We start from the raw sequence: 20821 nt of genomic DNA on the forward strand, positions 1-20821 counted from the left end.
GTATGCAGGTGCCAACTCACCACACCTGACACCAGTAACACCTCAACACTGAGCACACAGAACCAGCTCCCATACTGAGCCCTCAGTCTCAGAAAGGCCCACAAATCACCCAGAACTCTGCTCCCAGGGCACAAAAATTACACTTCAATCGCTCCAAAAATCTGCCTCAAAATCAAGCTCCACATAATCTCTCAAAGGTCAGTAAATGTAGGCAATTTTAGACTAAGGATGGGAATTTGACCACAAAGACTCCCCATGGAAACTTGTGTCTTTGTACTAGAAATGAAAAGATTTGAGAATCTGACCAAGGCAAATTTATATTAATAATACCATATACGTATATTATATTTATATGTATAAACTCCCTGTAATTGTGGCAGTGAACATGGAACAACCACTTGTGGCTGTCTTCTCAAGACCTAGATCTAGTCAATACCAAATACAGCCAGGTTTTCACAGCAGGGATCCTGGCTTGCAGAGCTCCCCATGCTGGGGAGGGGAGCTGAGCTCCTCATGGGTGCACACACCCACTCCAGCTGCAATTCTGTGGGAATGGGAGATGGCAGCTCCATGTCCTTGCTCCTGCACTTCCTTCTTGCTTAATCACTCTGAACTATATTTTGAATATTGTCTAGCTAGACAATGACTTGTAGGGCTCTCCATGGGTTTGTGTTTGGGTAAGCATGAGATTCATGCTCCATATAATTCATCTGTAGGAAATATGTCACCCCAGTGTAGCTCTTCATGGGACATGACAAGTGGAGTAAAGCCTGCACATTGGATCTGCTGCTTTTGACTGCCACTGCTGAGAGGGGAACAGGGAGAGGAGAGGAGAGAGAACCCAAACTAATCAGGAGATTCCAGTCAGAGTAGCCTAGATTAGACTGTGAAGTTAAGGAGTGTTACAGCCTGGAAACAGATGCTGAGATGCAATATATGCCACTTTCTTAGATAAACTGTTACAGGGATTTAGAATAATTCTGCCAAAAAAGCAATCTAATAAAAGTTACAAAACTGGGATTAAATTGGGAAATTTGTCTAGTGTTGGCATTAAGTTGGCAACAGAATTGTTTTTACATAGTATATGATGATCAACATTGGAGTAGAGCTCCCCATGCCTTCCTGTTTGTGGTAATTTCCATGAGTTACTATCCTAACATCAGATTATTTTGACTCTACAAGCTTCTACTAACTGTTAGTATGTATATTCACTGAATATATAACTAAATGTATGTATATTCAGTGAATCCTCCTAAAGATAAATTAAAATCCTGTTAAAGATCCTGCTAAAGATAAATTTGAACTACAACAGATGCAGGATTTTAGAACTCATATTCATATACGAAGGTGCTTAGAATCTAATGGGAATTACTACACTCTATGCAATTCCTCTTTTTTGTCAAAAATATTCCCAGGTAGCAGAAAGGCCCAGGAGCTAAATTACTTGACAAGATCTAGGGGACCATGATCCAGCTCTGCTCTGTCACAGATTTTTGTGTTACCTTAACAGGTCCCTCAGCTTCTTTAGGTCTCAACTTCCCACAGGTAAAATGCAGGTAACAGCCCTGCCCTGAAGGGTGCTGTGCTCTCAGACTGCCAAAAATTATGGTAATGGGGCCAAACAGATCCATCACAGAGACAAAATGGTGTGAACCTGTGCCTTCAGCAAGACTGGCATGGAGAGATTTTGTTTGTCATGCAGGACAAAGTACAGCCACCCACCAGCAGCCTACAACAATATTGCCAAGGCAGGGCAAAGGCAAGCAGGAGGAAAGCTGCATTGCCACAGAGTTCCACCAGAACAGTACAAAACCACTTCAGATACATATTCAGCATGTTTCCTGGCTTTGCTTTGGCCAGTTTTAAGTATTTTAACCCTTCAAACTAAACTGTGACGATATTAATACAAGCACCACTGCCTATTCCCATTTGCCTACACCATCCACACTAAACAGTGTGCATTAGATGCAGGAGAAATAGCCAGGTTTCAAAAGCTGCAATTTACTCAGCCTATAGAAATACATACCATTATAGATGCATTATATACATTATACTTTGCACTGAGCATTACACCACTGAAGAGGAGTGGTGAATTTTCAGCTGGTAGATACAATAATTTTAAATATCTGGCTACTGTATTGAACAAGTGTGTGCATTACTGCCTGTAAAAGTTTCATGTTCTAGGAAAAGCTGCCAAAAAAGGAGCTGCAATGATACACTTTTGACTCCAAACCAGGGCCTGAACCTTTGTACTCTTTCCCTCGGTCTCCTCAGGATGCTGAACTGCAGCCTAGTTTTAACATTGTACCCCATGGCTACATGGGCTTGTTCTTTCTGTGACACTTTACGAAACATTTGTCTGAACCACAACAACAACACTTTGCCCTACACCACTGTTGTAATCACATTCAGAAATAGGCTTATGGTTTCTCTGATAAAAACAGTTTTTTAGAAAGCCATATTAACAACTGCTTTCTGCTCTTGCTAATCCTTAAAGATAACCTACCAAACAAGCAAAAATCTCCAAGGTTATACTCTGCATACAAAGATGTATTCTCACTTATTTCAGAGATTTCTGTTCTTTGTAAGAAGTTTGGTGTAACACCTTCAGCCTCTGAACATTGGTGTTCAAATTTTCACAGCAAAGTTAACTTGGTCTTGTTGGTTTGGTTGTAAATTGATACAAGCATATATGTGCACACAGAACAGGTTTAGAAAAGCAAAGACTGGAGTGTGAGGGCCACCCACAGGAAACAGGGGCTGTAGAACCCTGACTTCAATGTTTTCTAATTTAAAATGTATTTTTGAATAGAACTCCTCCAAATGAGCAGTCAAACTTCTGCAGTCAGCCTGCACAGCTCCCTGCCAGAGACCTGCATTTGTACAAGGACACTCAGGGCTTCCATGGGCAGGGAGGCAGCTGCCAGCAATGACAACCCAGTGCTGATGGTGCAGCAAAATGCTTTTGTCTTCACAAAGTGCTACTTTTATGCCTCTTTCTATATATCCAGGGTCACATGCAAAGGAAAGTGGGAGAAAACCTGTCCATGATTAACTTCAAAGGGTCCCATGAAACGCATTCCTTCCTCTATTGTATTTTCTTCTGCAAGCAGACATTCGAAAAGAAGGAAGTGCCCATATTTCTTAATGAAGTAATCTGTAAGAAGTTAATAACCTCAGTGCATCAGCCAGGAAAGAAATCATACACTGCATTCACAGAAAACTTTTTAGGCTCTAAAGCAGACACAAGGTTAATTTGGTTACATACAACTTGAAAATGATTGCTCTAAGTTTTATTTATGTTAATTGGTTGGATCACTTAAGACAGATCTGCACTTTTTGAGTAGAGGGAATAAAAGATGTAATTGTCTCTACCAGCATTATTTGACTTCATCTGTAGGCCATCATCAACCTACATCTGTAGCCACAGCAACCCTACACTATTAATTTCTTATAACATACTATGACTTCTTTTGGACAGCAATGATTCTAGGAAAAAAATCCATATGAAAAACTGCTGACTAAACTCAGCTGTCTATAAACAATACTGGACTGAGCCATCAGCTTGCAATATTTCAAAATTTAACTCTGTTCTGCAGCATTTTGTCCTGCAGCCAACATTAATGTGATGCCTTGAAAATGCCATAGCCCTGCCTTTCTGGCCCCATTACTTCCCTCTGCTACAGCAGCCACTCCCTGATTCTTACCTGATTCTGCCTTCCTAAAAAGACACGGGCTTGTTCTCAGTGTCAAGGGTAAAACAACAACTGCTTAACTTTCCCTTGGAACACTAGAACCATCTTGCCATCTGCATGGGAAAATGATCCATTTGGTTGGTGAGAAATCAGAGAAACTCCAGTTTTACACTGGCTTTAACGAGATGAGAATTTGATCTATAAAGCAATTTGCTGAGACCTGCTGCATGAGAGCAGAAAAGCTGAGGAGATGAAACTCTATCAGGCTGTTTGGTGCTCCCCAGGCAGCGGGCAGCCCCCCGAGCAGGGCTGGTACCAGGCTGTGCCTGGCTCCCAGCCCTGGCACGGCTCCCACGGGCACAGAGCTCTGCTTGGCACAGCCGGGCTCAGGACAGAGCCAGAGAGCAGAGAGGCCCTGTCAGAGTGGGGCAAGGTGTTAAAGGCAAGGAGGTGTTACATTTAGTATTTATGTGATCTGTGGGGCCAGTGGTTGTTCCCCCAGGACAACACACACACGTCACAGCTCTGTGTGACAAACAGCCTGGAGTTTATTCCTGCAGCTCCTTCTACAGGAGCTCCAGTTACTCGTGTGATTGCTTGGGGTCTCACCCCATCCAGCTCCCTGGGCACCTGCATGTAGAACTGCATGATCCTGGCTGAGTCCTGTGCAGATGGATCCAACCCATCCTGCCTACTCCAGTGCCACAAGGAAGGGATCCTGGAGCAACCTCAGCTCCCTGCCAGTGCTCCTGGAACCTTGCAGCTCTCCTCACTGCTCTGAAGCTGCGGGGAATGAGCAGCCCTGCAGCATCAGAGAACAAGGGACCAGTGCAAGAAGGAGCAACTTCATTCACCAAATTCCTTTCCTATCTACTCCAAGCTGGATGCCTTTTCCAAACTGGAGGCAACCTCCTCAACACAGACATTTTAGATAAAAATGCACAATATCTACCACTACAGTCCCAAAATCAGACAGTACCAGGGTGTTTATTCAACCATAGCAATTTCCAACTTTTTCTGCTTTGTGGCTGCCACATTTTCACCCCCCAAGGCTTATAAACTCCTATCTCCTCAAAACTCTGCTGTAATATCTAAACTTTTGGCCACTTCTGTCTCCTTGGTCTCCTGAAGAAAGCAGAAGAGTTTGTCAGCTAAAACTTTTTGCTGCCTCCATCTTTTCTCCCTGCTATCTGGAAACTGTTGGTCAAGAGCATAATCAGCAGTAGGATGGAATGGCTAAATGATCAGGGATGTAATTGCCAGTGTTTTGGGGTAACTGCTGGTTCTTTAATTAACTTTCTATAAGATTTCAGACAAGATGCACTTTCTGAACCTTGTTTTTTCAGCAAATTGAATATATCTAAGGATTTGCTACACCCTTATTTACTACTTGTTGGTTTCTAAAATTCAATTTTCAATAGAAGTAGGAAAACTCTAGGCTTAAAACCTGCACAAATCCAGGTCTGAGCAAACTGATTTGTCTTCTACAGGTAATACAAGATTTTCCCCCAAAAGGGCAGTTTGTAATGACTTCAGCAAGGAGCTCTTGCAGCTGTGTGTGTGTCAGTGCAGTGGGCAGAGTGTGCTGCCTGAGTAGTCCATCCAGGTGCAGCTGCAGTGCTCCACCATTCCCAGGACAAACATGGCTTTGGAGGCACAAACTGAAGCTGGCTCTTGCTCTCAGGCTTCACAAGTCACAGCAAGGGAAATGTGGTCAAATGCCTCCCGGTCTAGACAGGAGATTTCCTCATGTAAAACAGCTGAGTGATGAGACATTTCTAATTGAATTCAGGGGATCAGGAGAAAGTTCATAATCACATCAAACTATCTAGAAATGTTCATTTATTAGGAATATGCTGGGTTTATTGCATAATCTGGTTAATCTTCTAAGAATTTTAATGTAATATATCTTGCATTCTCAGTTACACCAGCCAGAAATCTATCCAAGTTTAATCTGATGTTAATTACTCTGAAAATATTTCCCTTTCTTCCTAATTTTCTCTTTTAGTTGGTATAGATTTCTTCATTTAATTACGAACTAAAATATACAGCATTCATTTCTATAATTAGCAGGTCACTAATATTTGAACACAAAAACCTAAAAAAATTGGTATGTTTTAATGATTTCTTTTGGTCAACAGTGTGCAAGAGTATAATTTTTTTTGACAGGGACTTAGAGGAATTATATGTTTGATTTCTTTTGCTGCCTGTGAAAAAACTCAGTGTCATTACACTGTGCAGACTCACAATGCAGTACCTGTGTTTGCAAACCAAATTCAGTTTCATGATGTCCTAGCTTTACTTAGGCTTTTTTATTTTCACTTGTAGAATTAGTCTAAAAGTGTCAATGGCTGCAAATACCCCAGTCTACAATACCTTTTTCTTGACCTAGAGATGGGGCAACTGGGAGGCTTTTTAAAAACTTTTATTCCATTTTCAGTCTCATGAGAAGGGTGAGACAATACAGATGTTACAATCCACACCACCACAATCAGAAGCTATTTGCTAATTACATTCTAAGTGGTTCTTGGCCTATCAGCTTTTTGTCACACCATGCTGTAAATGCCTTAAAGCCAATAATTTAAATAAGCCACTCATGGCACCTACTACAATGCATCTTTCATAGCTCTATTTCTCCAAAGTATCTAGTGTTATTTGTAAGGCCACCTTTTGAAACTTGTTTCTAGCTCCATTTCTCTCTCAGCAATATCTGCCCTGTTCCACGGCATCTCTAAGCCAGCATTTGTTATCTCAACGTTTGCATAGAGATGCACACCGTGTGGGCCTTCTGTCAGGCCCTGACAGGTCTCTACAGACGATGTCCTGGCATGTCCCCCAGGCCAGGCCAGGGCAGTTTTGGTCAGAGCTGTGTCCCTGTCCCTGCAGGAATACCGCATTTCCAGCTTTGAGCAGCGGCTGATGAACGAAATCGAGTTCCGCCTCGAGCGGACCCCGGTGGATGAGTCGGACGACGAAGTCCAACACGAGGAGATCCCCACAGGCAAATACATTGCTCCCATCTTTGATAAGAGACTCAAGCATTTTCGGGTAATGGAAGGATTCCCTATCACATTCACCTGCAAAATAGTTGGAATACCTGTTCCCAAGGTAGGTCGTTCTCACTGTAACTGCTGAAGGAACAAAACCCAACTCCCCACCAGTTTCTGTTCATCCCTCCTAGGCACATGGCTCTGTGGAGAGCTCCCAAATGAATAATTCCCCCCACCTTTCTCAAATAACAGTATCTGCTCCTGAGCATGCATCAGGCCTTGAGGTCCAACCACCTGGCTCCAGGAGACCCAGAGCTGCACAATCCCCAGAACCTCCCAGAAAGATGAGAACTGATCTAACCAGGAACGTGCCTAGAGCCAGGGAAAGAGAACCTGACAGGCCCAGCTCTGACATGCAGCTTCCTGAGCTCAACCTGGAATCATTCTCTTTCACATTATAACTGACCTGCAAAGTTTATAATATTCTAAAATTGCATTAGCTATTGCTCAACTTATGTTATTTTTCTAGTTACTGTTAAGTCACAGGGGGTGTCTGATCACCACAGGTCTACTGGTTCAAGGATGGCAAGCAGATTTCAAAGAAAAACACGCATTTCAAAATGAACAGAGAAGAAGATGGAACATGTTCTTTACATATTGAAGCTGCTACTAATGATGATGATGGCAACTATACGATTATGGCTGCAAACCCACAAGTAAGGGGTTTTATTTTGTTTTACAAAAATGCTTGTTTTATCTTTTTCTAATATACATTAAGAGGAACACAAATTAGGCCACATGCTTTGACATCGAGTGGTGACAATATCACAAATCTCTCTCACAAAGCATCTCCTATGCTTTAGAGCATAGGAGAGGAAACCATGTAAAGATGACTGATGAAACTACTCCCCTGTTACACAGACAGTCAAAAGCACTAAGGACATTTTCCCATGTTGGCAATTCCTGCCCTATCTCCTTCCCACTCTCTTGCTGATAGGTACCTTTTGAGATATGCTGACAAGACAGACATGATGTTTCAGGCAGAAAGAATAGAGCAGGAACAAACAAATAGTTACACTAAATTTCAAACTGTTACTGAACACAATTATATTCTTTATCCAGGATGCAAAGATATGGATCTGCAAATAGTCTCATTCCCTTACACCATTCTCCCTGACCCCATGTGCTAGCTTAGCTGTTTATTTAGAAGTACATTCATCAGGCAACTTTTTCCAGTTTAAATGTTTCTCTTTTTTGAAATTATTTTTCTGTTCAGTTTCTATATGGTGCATTTTAAAGTAGTCCAGTACAAGGGCACTAGCAGACAGTACCTGTGGCATGAATAAATAAGCAGAGACAGGCACTGCCAAACGCATTACCACAGCCTGGAAGAGTTTGAGAAACCCCTGCCTCAACTGCAGGCTAACAGCATTTGCTTTGGGGAAGTGGTATTCTCACTGTAGTTCAGCTACTTTATAAAAATAAATCCTAATGCACTGTAAGGTTCAATATTTGTACTTTTAATTAAACAAGCCATTAACCAACTATTAATTCTGTTTCCATTGTGAATTGCAGGGGAGGATCAGTTGTTCAGGACACCTGATGGTTCAGAGTGTCCCTTTTCGGGGACGAATATCCACAACTCAGCCTCACAGGTGAAAGAAAAATGTCCTGCAGACCTTCTTTATGCTTTTTACTGAAGGCATCCAAAATAACCACTGCATTCATTGAACTTCAGTTCTCAATCATATAATGGAAATAACAGCAGCAGTTCCTTCCCAACAGGTCACTTCTATGTTTTTGAAGGGCACCCTGAAATACAGGGAAGTTTAAGTACAATTTCATTTACTTGTTGTAGTGGAGCTAAAGGCAAGGGGTGGATTAGCAAAATGAAATTCAGCAAAAAAAACCAAAAAGAAGCAAAGGCTGGCTTGGGAATCTAAGGCTACTACATGATATAGTTAACTTGATAGTCTTTCTAAAGGGAAAATCTGCAAGAATTAAATTCCAAACAGTCCATTTCTTTCTGAACTTTTATTTAACTCAAGCTCTCTCTCTATCCTTTTCCTCAATTTCTTTTTTTTTTTTTTTTAAGCATTAGTGGAAAAAACAATTGAGTTCCAACCACACACATGTGATTTTTGCATTGCAGAACACGACCCCGGGTGCCAGAAGGGGACAAAGAGGCAGTCCAAGAACGCTTTTTCAGGCCATACTTCCTGCAGGCTCCAGGTGACATGGTGGCACATGAAGGGCGACTCTGTAGGTTGGATTGTAAGGTATTAACTGGTTCTTCTGTTCCCTCTCACTTTCCCTACCTCTGTACATGTAGTGCTATGTATTTTTGTGTTCTTTATTGCATGCATGAGCACTTTCCATTCAAAGTTTTAATGCTCCATTTTTAAAACTATTTCTTAATGCCATTGTCTCTGAGCTGATTCCAGGGATTTCTTTTGAACAAATATTCTATGGATGAAGAACACAGAAAACACAGCCCAGAAACAGAAGGCTCACTTACAAGGTTGTTCAAATTACTAGATGTGTTCACTGTGTCCTTTACCAGTATGAACTCCAGAAGTTCTGCTCCATTACCAAACTCTTGAATATAATCCAGTATAGCACAAAACCATGAGAAGGAGAGGATGCAGCACGTTGCTTTGTGTTCAAACAAATGTTCCCATTGTATTGGACTGAATTACTAATGATTAATACTCCCTGAAAAGAGGGAACTGAACCTAGCTCATTTTGTGCTTCCCCAGCATGCACAGAGGTAGAAACATCCCCATTTACTGATTGAGATCCACAGTCCTGGCATGAAAGAGTTGTCAGAGGTTAGAGTACACAGAGAGAACATCCTGTTATTGAACACCTTTAGGAGAATCATCTGCTCCGACCTATTCTGGAACCCCTCTGTGTCCCTGCAGTGCAGCAAAGGTGGCAGGGCTGACACTGACCCTGAAGAGGGAGAAGCTCTGAGGCACAAGTTAATGCCCTGAAGTGAGCAAGACTCATTACTACTTAATTTATGATGTAAAGTTTACAAGGAGCATGCCAAAGAATTTGGTTATTCCTAGCTCTGCTATCCTGGCAGAGCTTGTGAGGCCTTAAAGCATGTGTGGCATTGCACAGACCTGGGAGAGAGCAGTCCTCCCTCAGACAAGTTCCACTTCCCTCTTTGCTTTCTAAAATGTTGGTTGGAAAGCAGTATTTTAGACATGAGTAAGTACTGCTTCCTATTGAAAAGATTTTTAATACTACAATACAGTCTATTCTTTCAAAAAATACTTAATTTGTAAAGTTATAAAGCATGCAAGTTCAACAGCTATGAAGTATTATATAATTCTTCATCAAATTTTACAAAATACAAAGTTATTTGTATGGAACTTTTTTCATCTCTGTTAAACTCTGTAGTATTTTACATCAAGGAATTTGATTTCTATTCAGCACCAAAAAAGGAAAACTAGCAGATTATTAAGAGTCTTTTGTGAACCTCATATTCTAATTTCATATTTCAAACTAAGTTTCTTCCTTTCCGACTAAGAAAAATGTAGATATTTAATGTATTTTTAAATCTTTTTACTTGTTTGTTTTCTGGGTTTCTCCCTTTTGGAAGCAGTCAGCAGAGAACCAAAAACTGAGAAATAATTTTTTTTTGAAAGAAATCTTTCTGGTCTAGATTTTGACATGATTCAGCTGGCATTTGTAAGGAGGCCTGGCTCTGCATTTCCTAACCTCTCTGTGCCAGTGGGACACCTGTCTGGAGCTGTTTCCCTGTCTCCTAGGTGAGTGGGTTACCAACTCCTGACCTGACGTGGCTCCTGAATGGCAAAGCTGTGCTCCCAGATGGCAGGCACAAGATGCTGGTCAGAGAGACTGGAGTGCACTCTCTGCTCATCGACCCTCTCTCCCTGAGTGATGCTGGCACTTACACCTGCCTTGCCACTAACAAAACAGGACAAAATTCATTCAGTCTGGAGCTCACCGTTGTAGGTAAGAAGCACTGAAAAACTCACCTCAGTGATGAAGTTACCTGTATGCATTTCTTCACACTTACCTTACATAGTTTCCCTACAGACAATTATAGATAAATATTTCATGCACTGAGAGCAGGAAAATCCCACAGCTGTAGATGCAGACATGTAATTTTTACATATATATTTCCCTCCCCAGCTGATGGAGGGAAATGTGCTCAGATGAGTGCACTCCTGTTACTAAGAGAATGCTGTAAGAATTCTGCCTCATCATCACCCATCCTCACTTTCTCCCCAGAAAATGCTTATGGTTTGAATTCATAATATATATGTTGAGGTATTTCAGCCCAAATTTTATTGTTTAAAATGTTTTTAAATAAATAAATTTAATCTCTTTAATAAAGCCTTAAAATATGTGAGATATTGAAATGTATAGATCTGGCATTAATTTTCTGCAATGGTAGTATGTTTAGACCCATTATACATGCATATATTCTTTTATGAACTTCAGTTCTGCCTAATATTTACTTTATATCCCTTTACAAAGGCTATGTCATGGCATTTCACTTCCCTTCCAACATCCCACTAAAAATTCACTATTTTGGTATCACAAGAATAATTTTTCTTGTGTTCTTCCATACTATTCAAAGAGAAACAAAGAATAAAATATCTGTTATTGAATAATTCTTTTTCCAGCAAAGGAAGTCAAAAGACCCCCCATGTTTCTGGAGAAGCTTCAGAACTGTGGTGTTCCAGAAGGCTACCCTGTCAGATTAGAGTGCAGAGTTGTGGGAATGCCACCTCCCATATTTTACTGGAAGAAGGACAACGAGACCATCCCATCAAACAGAGAGAGGATGAGGTATTGTAACACCCATGCCTGAGTTTCCTGTGCCTGGACCAGCTGCTTCCATGAAAACCTCTGTGCTGAGTACAGATGGTGGTGCTTTCTAACAGCTTCCTTCACCCACAGAGACCAAGGTTTCTACCTTGCCTCCCTGTGGGGTGCACAGTGGCTGTTTCCTTGGTTCAGAACAAAGCCACAATGCACCCCTGCTTCAGAGAGGGGGGACAGAGCCTGTGGGCCTGGCAGAGTGTATGGATCTCCCTATCAAACATGCCCTGAGGTGGTGTTTTAGTGCATTTCAGCACCTTATTCGGATCTCCCTATCAAACATGCCCTGAGGTGGTGTTTTAGTGCATTTCAGCACCTCATTCTCTAAGCTATGTTTCACAGTTTAGTTCCAATTGGGTATGAATTCAATTTCAGAACATTTTCAGTGCCCCGGAGCATGGGATAATAGATTTGTCATGTCAAATAGAGCAACTTAACAAAGCTGGTCACAAAGGTAAAGCCTTTGATCCATGCTTACAAAATACAACAAAGTTCAGGTTCAGCTCTTGCAGTCAAATGCAGCCCTATTTTTTAATTTTTGCAAAAGAAAAGCTGATGAAATAATGTGCCTGGCTGTAATTAATGATAAACGAAGTGCTTTCTTTTTTTTTTTTAAGATTTCTACTTCAGCATATATCTGATTTTTAGCATTTTATTTCACTTGGTTCCAAGTAACAGCTCGATGCAGTCACTGGATCTTTGAGATCAGCTCCAAGAAGTCCCAGCCCTTCCCACACACACCTGCAGGCTCTGAGTGCAGAAAGCTGGCTCTGCAGCAGCACTGTTAGGGATGGACACCAAGCACAAGGGAAAGCATTCTTAGAAAACTCTTTTAGTGGTCACCCTGTCCCCACCCAGAGTCTGCTGTCCCTCTCCAAAACCCCACCTAACACCTAACCCTGACCTTCTGCAGCCTATAGTCTATATGGTTTGGGCCCTGTCCTGTTTAATATCTTTATAGATAATCTGGAGAACTGAGTCTGCCATTAGCAAATTCATGGATTACACCATATAGGTGTTCCTATTTCACAGGGATCGTGGTTCTACACACACACATACACATTGTAGTTACTGGAAAATCAACAACTCTCCTAAAATACCACATTTCCAGCTGTTTCACAAAAGGTTAGAAAACAAATTTTGCTTCAGCTCAGCAGAGGAATGGCTAAGGGAAACCTCCCACACCCTACAGTACCAGGAGCAAGCATAAGGGGTGTGACAGCTCTGCTATTGCAGCCAGCTGAGAGCAGAAACCCCAAATGCCCCCAGTGGCTCTGCACAGACCCACGGGCAGCACCATCCCTGCTCGTCCCTATCTCACCTCACTGCTTCCTGCCTGAAGGCAAGAGAGGCTTTTGTAGCACAACAAGGACACAGAGCAGCTCCTACACCACTGCACCCCCAACACATGGCAAATTGTGTAGTGCAGGGAACAAAGGGTGAAATGTTCCTTTTTTTTATTAGAGCACAAAATGTCCTCTTGTCCTGCAAGCCTGTGGTTTCATTCCAGCTCATATGGAAACAAAATCTCAGATTTCAGAACATCCTGGAACTTCAAGTGTTCTGAAGTGCTTATCTCACTCCTCTTCCTTTGTAATGAGAGAAACACTCGGGTTAATAGACCAGCCTCAGCCTAGAGAGCAGAGGAGTCTCAGTTCTGTCATATCCTGCTGGAAAGGTTTTCCTGGAAGTTGCAGCCACAAAGTCTTAGATCACTGGAGAGCAAAGGAAGTGGAGGGAACCATGCAGCAGGTTTCTTTCAGAGTGCTGAACAAATTTGCAGAACAAATCTTTCTGATCTTCCCATTTGGTCACTTTCTCATGCAAAAAGGGTGCCCCAAGAAAGTTTTTGACTGGCTCTGGTAGCTGTTGTGAAAAATATCACAACTTTGTACAAGTGCTCTTGGTATTTTATGTTCTTGCTCCAGCTCCTGCATTAGGAAAAATACAGTATGATTGTGCAGCAGCTTTGCACAGGTTTAGCTCATTAGTATTCAATAAATAATGTGAATATTAACATATACAGAGGAACAACTCTGCTCCCACAGTCATACCATGGCAGTGCACAACTGAGAGGAGCCAGAACAGATCTGAGATTTCCTGATCATTGTTTGAAAGCAAATCTATTGACTATAGACTGCTACCTCTTTGTGAGTAGAGACGACAACGTACCTGTTTCATATTTAATATACATATTTTAAAATCTGAAAGCTGATGTGCTCTTGAGAAATACTAATTCCCAACCACTTGTTTTCCAGCATGCATCAAGATACAACAGGGTATGTCTGCCTCCTGATCCAACCTGCCAAGAAAGCAGATGCTGGCTGGTACACCTTGTCTGCAAAGAATGAAGCTGGCATTGTCTCCTGTACTGCTCGACTTGACATATATGGTAGGTATTGCCTGGGAAAGAAGGGAAAGGCAAGGCCCCAACTGCTTCTTAGTCTGGCTGTGACATGGTTAGAGATCAGTGTCACAGCGTGGCCACAGCTTCATAAGCCCCAGAAGAGATATAATGATACAGCTAAATGGCCAAACCAGCCCTGCTGCACCGCTGTAAAGGACGGTAGGGACAAAAAGCCAAAGCAGGGATTTGCACAATGTTCTCTACTCCCACTGTCCACCTCCCAGAAGCCCTAGACATATAAGCACACATTTTCATGTTGAACCTTAACTCTACTACCTCCTCTAACAAGTCTGTGCAACAGCCCTGACCTGGCAGAGCAAAGAATTGCACACAAGAAAGCAGAACCCTTCTTCCACAGAGCATGGGGGTGCAAACCAAGCCTAGCTGATGGGGGCTACTTTACATCCAATACCTTTGTCTAGGACTCAGAAGACCCCAGCCCACCTCAAGAACTACAGCACATCATTAATCTGCCATCTCTGCAAGATGGAATAGAAAAAGCAGAGTATTTTGATCACTTGAGCAGCATAATAAAACAGAAAGCATGTTCCACAAACTGGAGAATATATATATATATACACACATATATATATATACACACACACACACACACACACACACATATATATATATATATATATATTCCACAAATTGGTTGGATTAGAACCAGACCCTTGAAAGAAAAAAAGAGCCCATGTTTTCAAACTCATATGTCCATTTTGGTTTTTAAACCCCACCCAATTATCAGAAGTGAGTCACCAGTGCATCTCTGTCAGCCTCCTGCCACCTTGTGGTGGTATGGGCAATAGTAATGGAAGGCTCAGGAGAGGGCTAGGAGGAGGCTGATTTGAGAAAGGTCAAACAAAATTTCAAAATTCCTTAGGTATCTAAATGCTGAAAGACGTGAATATTCAAATGAAGGATTCAAGGCACAAATAGGAAAAATACAGATGAAATGCATCCCAAGTCAAATCATATTTTCTAATGTATGTAACTCACACCCCAAAGTGAGTGAAAGAAGTAATTTTTGTTTGTGCTATTTTGAATGGATAGGGTCGAGAGACTGAAGGTGTGGCCTGATATTTGCAATTCTGCATGCAAAGAAAAATAATAAGGAGTAAATAATGAGTTCAAATATAAACAAATTTGGTGCTGCAAGAAAAAAGGAAGCTCTTTTTAAAATATTTCCAAATAGGCTCAAAATTCAGCATGGAAAGACATTTCCTATCAATGCTTAACATGTAGGTTGTTGTCTCCCACACTAAAAACCTCAGAGCATTGGAGCCTGAACTTGACTTCCATTTTCATACCCTTTCATTTTAACTGCTGACAGATATGTCTGTAATTTGGATGCACACCCATATGGATAAACACTAGCAAAGATAATACATTTTTCCCTTGTCTGAAGTGCTTTAGGGATAGCAACTACTAGGTATTATGTAATATGATATTTTTAGGAAATTTTAGCAGTATTTGTTCATATGGGAGCATGGAGAATGGTACTTTTAAATTACTGAATACGTGCCTTTGGAATACACTTATTTCAGGATTTTTTAAAAATTTAGAAAACATGTTAGTAATTGTAACTACTACATGGCAATAAAAATTGCAATCACTTTCTTGAAGACAAATCATCCAGAGGGTGAAGCAGAACAGAATCAGAGCCCTGGCCGCTTTGTTCATCTCTGTTCATGCTATGTATGTTTTTAGTTCTGATTGCAAGGGCTGTGGAGAAGGCTCCAAAGATTTAATCATTAAATTTTGGACTTTGTGAAATCCATGCAAACATTGCCATTGAATTGAACAGGGATGAAACTTTATCTGTAGACTTCAATAGAACTGCTGAACATCCAAACAATACCAATGATAATATCTGAAAGAGCAGACCCTAACCCAGAAAGCCCAACGCTGTGCTCTCTTCAGGGATGTTGGAAGCAATTTCCGGGTGTGTGGATTGATTTCCACCGGTTCTTTGTGACCCAAACTAGAGGTTTACAGAGCCCACTGTGTTTCTGTCGCTGCAGCTCAGTGGCACCGTCAAATTCCACAAGCGGTGAAGCTGCGCCCCGGGGGCAGCCGCTACACGAACCTCAGCAGCCAAGGACTCGACATCTTCTCCTTCCCAGCTCCTGAGGGCCCCCTGCTCTTCTCAGCCCCAGCCCAAAAGTTGGTGGAGAGCGAAGAACTTTGAAAAACAAACACTTGTTCCAGTTGCACCTGCGGAGATACTTAGAACTGTGAAAAACTAAATAATAAAAACAAAAGAGGTACAACTCACGATGCTCAAGGTTTACAAGCAACTCGTTTGTAATTAAGTGTTCTGCTGCTGCAAATGCTGCAAGTAACATATCGTACAAGACTTTTGCATATGATTTTAATGCAGGATAATTGTGGTATGGAGTGTTGTGCAATAAATTCAGTACTGTGTAGTTTGCTAAGAATTACATAGTAAACATAGTTTTCAGCACCTAAAAGCCAATACCACTTTTACTTCTTGAATTAGAGCTACTGCACTGTAGCTGCCATGGTAAGGATTGATGATGATTAGCTGGAATACTGCCAGTGAAAACACTGACATTACAGTAACACCAATCCTGAATGAGGGTAAACAACAAGACTTTGAATGTAATTTTTAAAAAAACATGCCAAATAATCACAAAGCATAAGTTAAATGGAAAAGATGTAACTCATTTTTATATATTATTATTATGCCAGCCTATTCTAGAATTTTTGAACTCCAGGCTAGGTAATTATAGTATTTCATGTAGGTACAGCTGTATACCCTAAATATTTATATCTGTGTGTGTGTGTACTCTATGAACTGTGTATTCTTGGTGTAAGGGTTCATAAAATAAGATACAGGGCATGTGCTTAAGGCACATAGGAAATGGAAATTCCTCTTGTCTGGAGCATGTTCTCTTGAGCCCATAGCTGAAACTATTTACCAGATGTGCTTCATACTTTTTTCTTTACCATGTTAGTGATCCTCTGACTTTAACATGGATGATACCAAACTTGTCACTCATGGCTTTTAAATATCAGTCTCTTTTTCCTAATTTTTAATGTGCATCTACCATCTAGCTCATTTTATAGCTAAATGGAAACGAATTGACCTGGTACATTTTCACCCCCATTTAGGAAACAATCACAAGTGTAGTGTCTAATAGGAAGACAGAAAATTCTGTTAATATACAAAAGTTAAGAAGTTAAGCAACAGTTATATGTAAAAAGCTAAACAACCCCAACAGTAGTAATAAATAAGGCAAATTAATGAAAGCTCAACAGAAGGTGTTAAGTGACAACACTTAATGATTGATTTAAATATATTTGGCATCTATGCAATTACATCAATAGCCCCAGCTGTAAGAATCTGTGGATGTTTAAGATGTTTCCCTGCATCTTCAAATTACTGCTAACCCTCTCTCTAGACACTGGTTTCAAGCACTTCTTACTTACTGCTTTCCACATGGCTGCAGAATGCCACAAAGCCATGATCAAAGTCACAGAGATAGAAAAAAATTTAACAGGTACTTTCATTTTAGACGATGTTTGGGGATTCTTCAAACTTAAAATTTTAACTTTAAAAAACTCCATATGCAAAGAAAAAAATGAAGAGTTATGTTAAGAGCAAAAGAATATTGGATATAGCCAGAGACTGAGAAAGAGAATGTCTTTCACTGAGCTCCCACAAATAGAGCTTCTGTTGTTCCTAACACTGATTCCCTCAGGATTTAGAGGAGGTGAATTTCTTGTGTTGTTTTACTTCCCACCTGAGTGAACACCATAAAAAAACCCCATCATTATAACTCTTATACTTTTGTTAGGAATCTCAGGCAACTCAACCCAGACTGGACAGACCAGAAAGCTAAAACACAGTCTCATCCTAAGAGTCAAAACAAGGTACAGGCATTTCCAAGGGAAAGCAGATGTTGCCCACACTGTACCTCTTCCCTGGCAGCCTAAATAAAACTCATGGCTATTCAGAGTGATGCATTGAGTTAAGTGACTTCAGTAATGAGATGCAGAACCTAAGACATAATGTGGGTCTGATCTTCCAGGATAGAGAATCTACTGCTCCTGTTACCTTCATTTGGTTCTTAGAATGGCTTAAGGATTCCAAAACTACACCCAAAATTTCAAGTTTCCCACATTAGTTACTACTCTTGGAAAAATAATCCAAGAAAAGTTATTGGATTTTGCTTGCTTAATTCAGTGCTGTTGGGAAACGGAAAGGTAGGAAATTAAGACACAAAAGATCAAACTCACATCTACAGCCATGGTCTTCCCATCATTTCACAAACCAGAGAGTAGGTTTGTGAAATGAGAGTATTGGAGTAGAGAGAACTCCAGTATTCCAGGTTCTATACTGGCCATCAGGCTTTATCCCTCAGCACAGTCAAGAGATTGCCTGCTTGGAAGTCCCCTGTGGCCCCTTTTCCTGGCTGACATTGAGGGGCTGGCCCAGATGATCCCCTGACCTAAATCACTCCATGCTTCCTAAATTATTTTCTTTTCCAATACCTGTCTAGATATCCTACCTGGATTAAGTTACCTGTCAGCTAAGTAGGAACTAAGAATTCAAGCAAGCACAAACTTTTCCTTTTTTCCTGAAATCTAACCCATTAGACAAGCCCAGCTACAGGAGTTCTTCACACAGTGTAGAAGAAAGGAATGTTAGTACTCTCCTCTGGCAAGTACATGGTTAGCATTGCTGGAATCATACTGACCAGTATTACTGACAGCAGCAGTGGTGTTCACATTTTACAGCATCAGACACCAAAAACTCAATGCAAATTGAAAGACAAAGTGCAAACATGCAAACCATCTGTCTTCACCTTTTCTCTGCAACACCAGAGGAGTGTCCCCAAACAGATTATAACCTGAGCTGACATGCTGACCATCATGAGGTAAAATGTTTCTTTAAATGTCCATTCAGTTCTTTGGAAGTGGGAGGACAAGAAGCTGAAAGACCTTTCCCAAAGACCTGTGTATGAGGATTAATCCTTAGTCATTCAAGAAGGGGCCCCAGAAATCTCAGTGAGAGTCAGGCTACAGAAGGCAGATCACCAAAAATGTGCTAGCTGAGCTGTAATATTCTCTCCTGAACAGTATTTCCTAGCAAAAAGATCAAAACCCTTCACATTTCCCTACGAATGCAGAAGTCAGCAATTTCAATTCCTTTCAGTGACTCCTGTCCTGGTCCCAAATGGTCTGTAGGTGTTACATTTTCTTCCCTAACTGCTGCAGGGCGTTTCCCCTCTGGGTGTGCTGAGCCCCTGCAGGGAGCCTGCAAAGGCAGCTTGTGGGCAGGATGCCAATGCTGTCTGACAGGTGCTGTAGATGTGCTCGTCACAAGGAACAACTTGCAAGGAAACGACACCAAAATAACACCTGTGTTGTTAAGTGGTGGAAAAGACAAGGGAAAAGGCTTGTGGAAGGGAAGGACAGTAGAACAGTCCCGTGTTGCCACAACATGTCAGGATGTGCTAGAGCCACTCTGCTCCCTCCTGAACAACCTGGCTGCTCTTCACTGAACAGCCAGTTCCACTTCACATCAACACAGCCTCTCATCCTCTAATGCTGGGCAGGCTACTGCAGCAACAAAATTTCATGTTACACCTGCCACTGAAGGCACTGTTAGTTCTTAACTTCCAAAATCCATGAAGCCACCACAATGTGGAGCACAATGCTGAGTAAGTGTGATATAGAAATGCTCACGTTTGGAACCTCTCAAGTGTTCACTGATTCACAATCTTGTAGGCTGATTTGGTTTCCCCTTTTCTCCTAGTCCTGGTTTGGAGTACAGCCAATCAGAGGCACAGTATATTGCACACTACAGCAGAAATGACATCTTTTGGGTTGCAATTCTACATTTCAAACAGTTTTCTTTCTGCTTCAAACCTTTGGTCCAGACTGATGCAAACCCAGCCTACATCAATGCATTGATGTCATTGGACCTCCTGCCTTTGAACCACTGGGTTGAGTTCCTTGCTTCCACATGGAAGTGGAGCAACCCTTCTGAAAGCCTCACATCTGCTACCACGAGGAGATGAGAGCACACACTGCAAAAAGGAAAACCCAAGTCTGCAGTTTGCATCTCAATATGTAAACAACTGCCAGTCCCGATTGTTTACAGCAATTGTAGGTACTTCAACCAATAAATCTGGAATACAGATTCATTTAAGAACTGTGTTCTTAATTCTACCAGGTTTAAAAGCACTAGTTTCTGAAAAATGTCTTTACAAAACCTAATGAAATATTTATGCTGTTAATACTGGAGAAGTGATTCATTGAAAATTGCCTCATTATTTCCAATACGAAAATATTCACTTTGAGCTTTAACATTCTAAGCTAATATTTCTTCTTGATGAAAGTTGATATTTTTAATTTTTTTTTCAAAAGTCATTCTCACTGATAAGAAAAATGCTCACATCAGTTTTATAGTGTATTTTAACTGCACATGAAAGGAAAAAAACCCACCTGCCTGTTCAGTAATGTATTTCCCTTCATCTCACCTGAACTTAAATGAATGCTTCAGATTGCATACAAGACTGTGTCCTTCACATAATAATTGTGAAAATAATTGTGACAATGTGCAACAATGCCAGAAGTTTTCTCAGAACTTTGCTGTGACAGCTGATTAATGAAATCAGACTACATTATTTAGAAAAAAAATAATAAATATTGTCAAGTTATATACTAGCCATGCTTCTAGCAGGTAGCTGTGAAATAAAGTTGTTGCTTTTTTAAACAATTCTTGGTATCAGTTCCCATCAGTTTTAAGATATACTCCTACCTACAGCCTGCCATAGCAGAACTCCATCGTGTGTCAAACATTCATTGAGAGTCTCCTGTTCCCTGTC

General features: G+C 41.0%; 1 protein-coding gene across 3 annotated transcripts in view; it reads left to right on the forward strand.

Annotated features, from left to right (window-relative positions):
• MYPN (myopalladin) overlaps positions 1–20712 on the forward strand; it is a 47352-nt gene extending 26640 nt beyond the window's left edge. For all 3 annotated transcript variants that reach the window (XM_064429696.1, XM_064429693.1, XM_064429695.1), the window contains 8 exons: positions 6582–6803; positions 7252–7401; positions 8261–8340; positions 8838–8964; positions 10468–10675; positions 11353–11518; positions 13810–13943; positions 15983–20712. In XM_064429696.1, the coding sequence (XP_064285766.1) occupies positions 6582–6803; positions 7252–7401; positions 8261–8340; positions 8838–8964; positions 10468–10675; positions 11353–11518; positions 13810–13943; positions 15983–16149 (1254 nt within the window). In that variant the 3' untranslated portion in view covers positions 16150–20712. The remainder of the gene's footprint in view (positions 1–6581; positions 6804–7251; positions 7402–8260; positions 8341–8837; positions 8965–10467; positions 10676–11352; positions 11519–13809; positions 13944–15982) is intronic.
• The last annotated feature ends 109 nt before the right edge of the window (positions 20713–20821 follow it).

This window comes from Passer domesticus, chromosome 8 (assembly GCF_036417665.1).
Source record: "Passer domesticus isolate bPasDom1 chromosome 8, bPasDom1.hap1, whole genome shotgun sequence".
Taxonomy (NCBI): Eukaryota; Metazoa; Chordata; class Aves; order Passeriformes; family Passeridae; genus Passer; species Passer domesticus.